We start from the raw sequence: 1,258 nt of genomic DNA, 5'->3' as shown, positions 1-1,258 counted from the left end.
ATACGCACGAGCTGGCACAGAAAACAGTTGTCTGCACTTTACTTTCTACTCCCTTCCTCGATTTCTCCTCCCTCTTCGTCCAACAAGTCTGTCCTCCTTGGCGCTAACGCTACCCACTTGTGCTTGCATTGCTACGGCTGCGGCTGCAGCTGCTCATGCTAATCCTGTTCCTAGTACTAATAGTGTTGCTATTGCTGAACTGAGCTGCACAATAGTCAACTCCTCTTCCCTCTCTCCCATTCCCCTTTCCTCCTCCTCCTCCTCCTCATCATCATCGTCGTCGTCGTCTTTCTCCTCTTCTTCCTCTACATTTACTGAGGTAATAATGACGTCGGATCTTTCGTTGCCATTCTCGTTGGTGTTGTTGTTGGTGGTGATACCATCACCATTGTCATGGCCGTAGTTGTTGGCATGGTCAGCTGAGGGATCTAGAGTTACTCAATCCATTCACAGAATGATCTCTGTTAGTCAGCCCTAACGTCATTATGGGCTGCGATGCACCAGATCTTCCCCCGCACTCTCCACCAGGTGCAGGAAGGTCGCACAAAGTGTATTTTGCACTGTCATTAATCTTAGACACCAGCACCACTGGAAGCCTTCTCTCCGCCCTCTCTCCTCCCCCGTCTCCTTCATTCTCCACACCCCTCCTCCTTCCTACACTCTTCTCGCCCCACCATCATCCCACGTAGTCTCTTGTTTCTCCCCTCGACACATCTGAGAAAGCAAGACATCGTCATCTATCAGGCATGTCTCAGCCTAAATTCGTAGATCTGACATTAGCCTTGTGAGCCCAGACACCCAATCAGAGGCGAGAAAGCCTTCTGACAGTCGGTGACCTTCCATTTGTCTCGTCAACCTGCGTTCCCATTTCCGGACGTCTGCTGACGAGGTTATGGCTACTGTCGGTGAATGGAACGAACGAATGAACAAAGGAGAGGTAGATGAGTTAGTTGACTGGCTGAATGAAACCAACTGCTCACCTCAGTCAACTGTCGTCGCCCATAAAGAACACCCAACATTCAAGTCCAAAAGCTGTGTCTTTTCAGCTTCCGCTTGCTCCTTTAACTTAATAAAATTGACCACCATTGATCGAGCAATAAGATATCAGTTGGAGGAAGGTGGAGAAGAGGGTTTCACTTTACTCGTCTCTCATTCTCGCCCTTTCCATCCATCCACGTCGTTAAGCCTCCAGTCAGCGTCGATCAGAAGGTATGCCTCTCGTCATTGACATTCCTTCAAAGCCAGCCACCTTTCTGCA

At 49.4% G+C, this 1,258-nt stretch overlaps 1 protein-coding gene across 1 annotated transcript in view; it reads right to left on the bottom strand. All coding sequences in view use genetic code 11, as the record gives it.

Annotated features, from left to right (window-relative positions):
* Positions 1-153: 153 nt before the first annotated feature.
* EGR_08031 (hypothetical protein) overlaps positions 154-1,258 on the bottom strand; it is a gene marked incomplete at both ends in the record, with an annotated part of 1,581 nt that continues 476 nt past the window's right edge. Inside the window, one exon of the mRNA XM_024497280.1 lies at positions 154-428. Within this exon, the coding sequence (XP_024348279.1) occupies positions 154-428 (275 nt within the window). The remainder of the gene's footprint in view (positions 429-1,258) is intronic.

The sequence above is a fragment of the Echinococcus granulosus genome, assembly GCF_000524195.1.
Source record: "Echinococcus granulosus chromosome Unknown EG_S00094, whole genome shotgun sequence".
Taxonomy (NCBI): Eukaryota; Metazoa; Platyhelminthes; class Cestoda; order Cyclophyllidea; family Taeniidae; genus Echinococcus; species Echinococcus granulosus.
The sequence above is the reverse complement of the archived record's forward strand: the minus strand, read 5'-3'. Positions and strand labels throughout refer to the sequence as shown.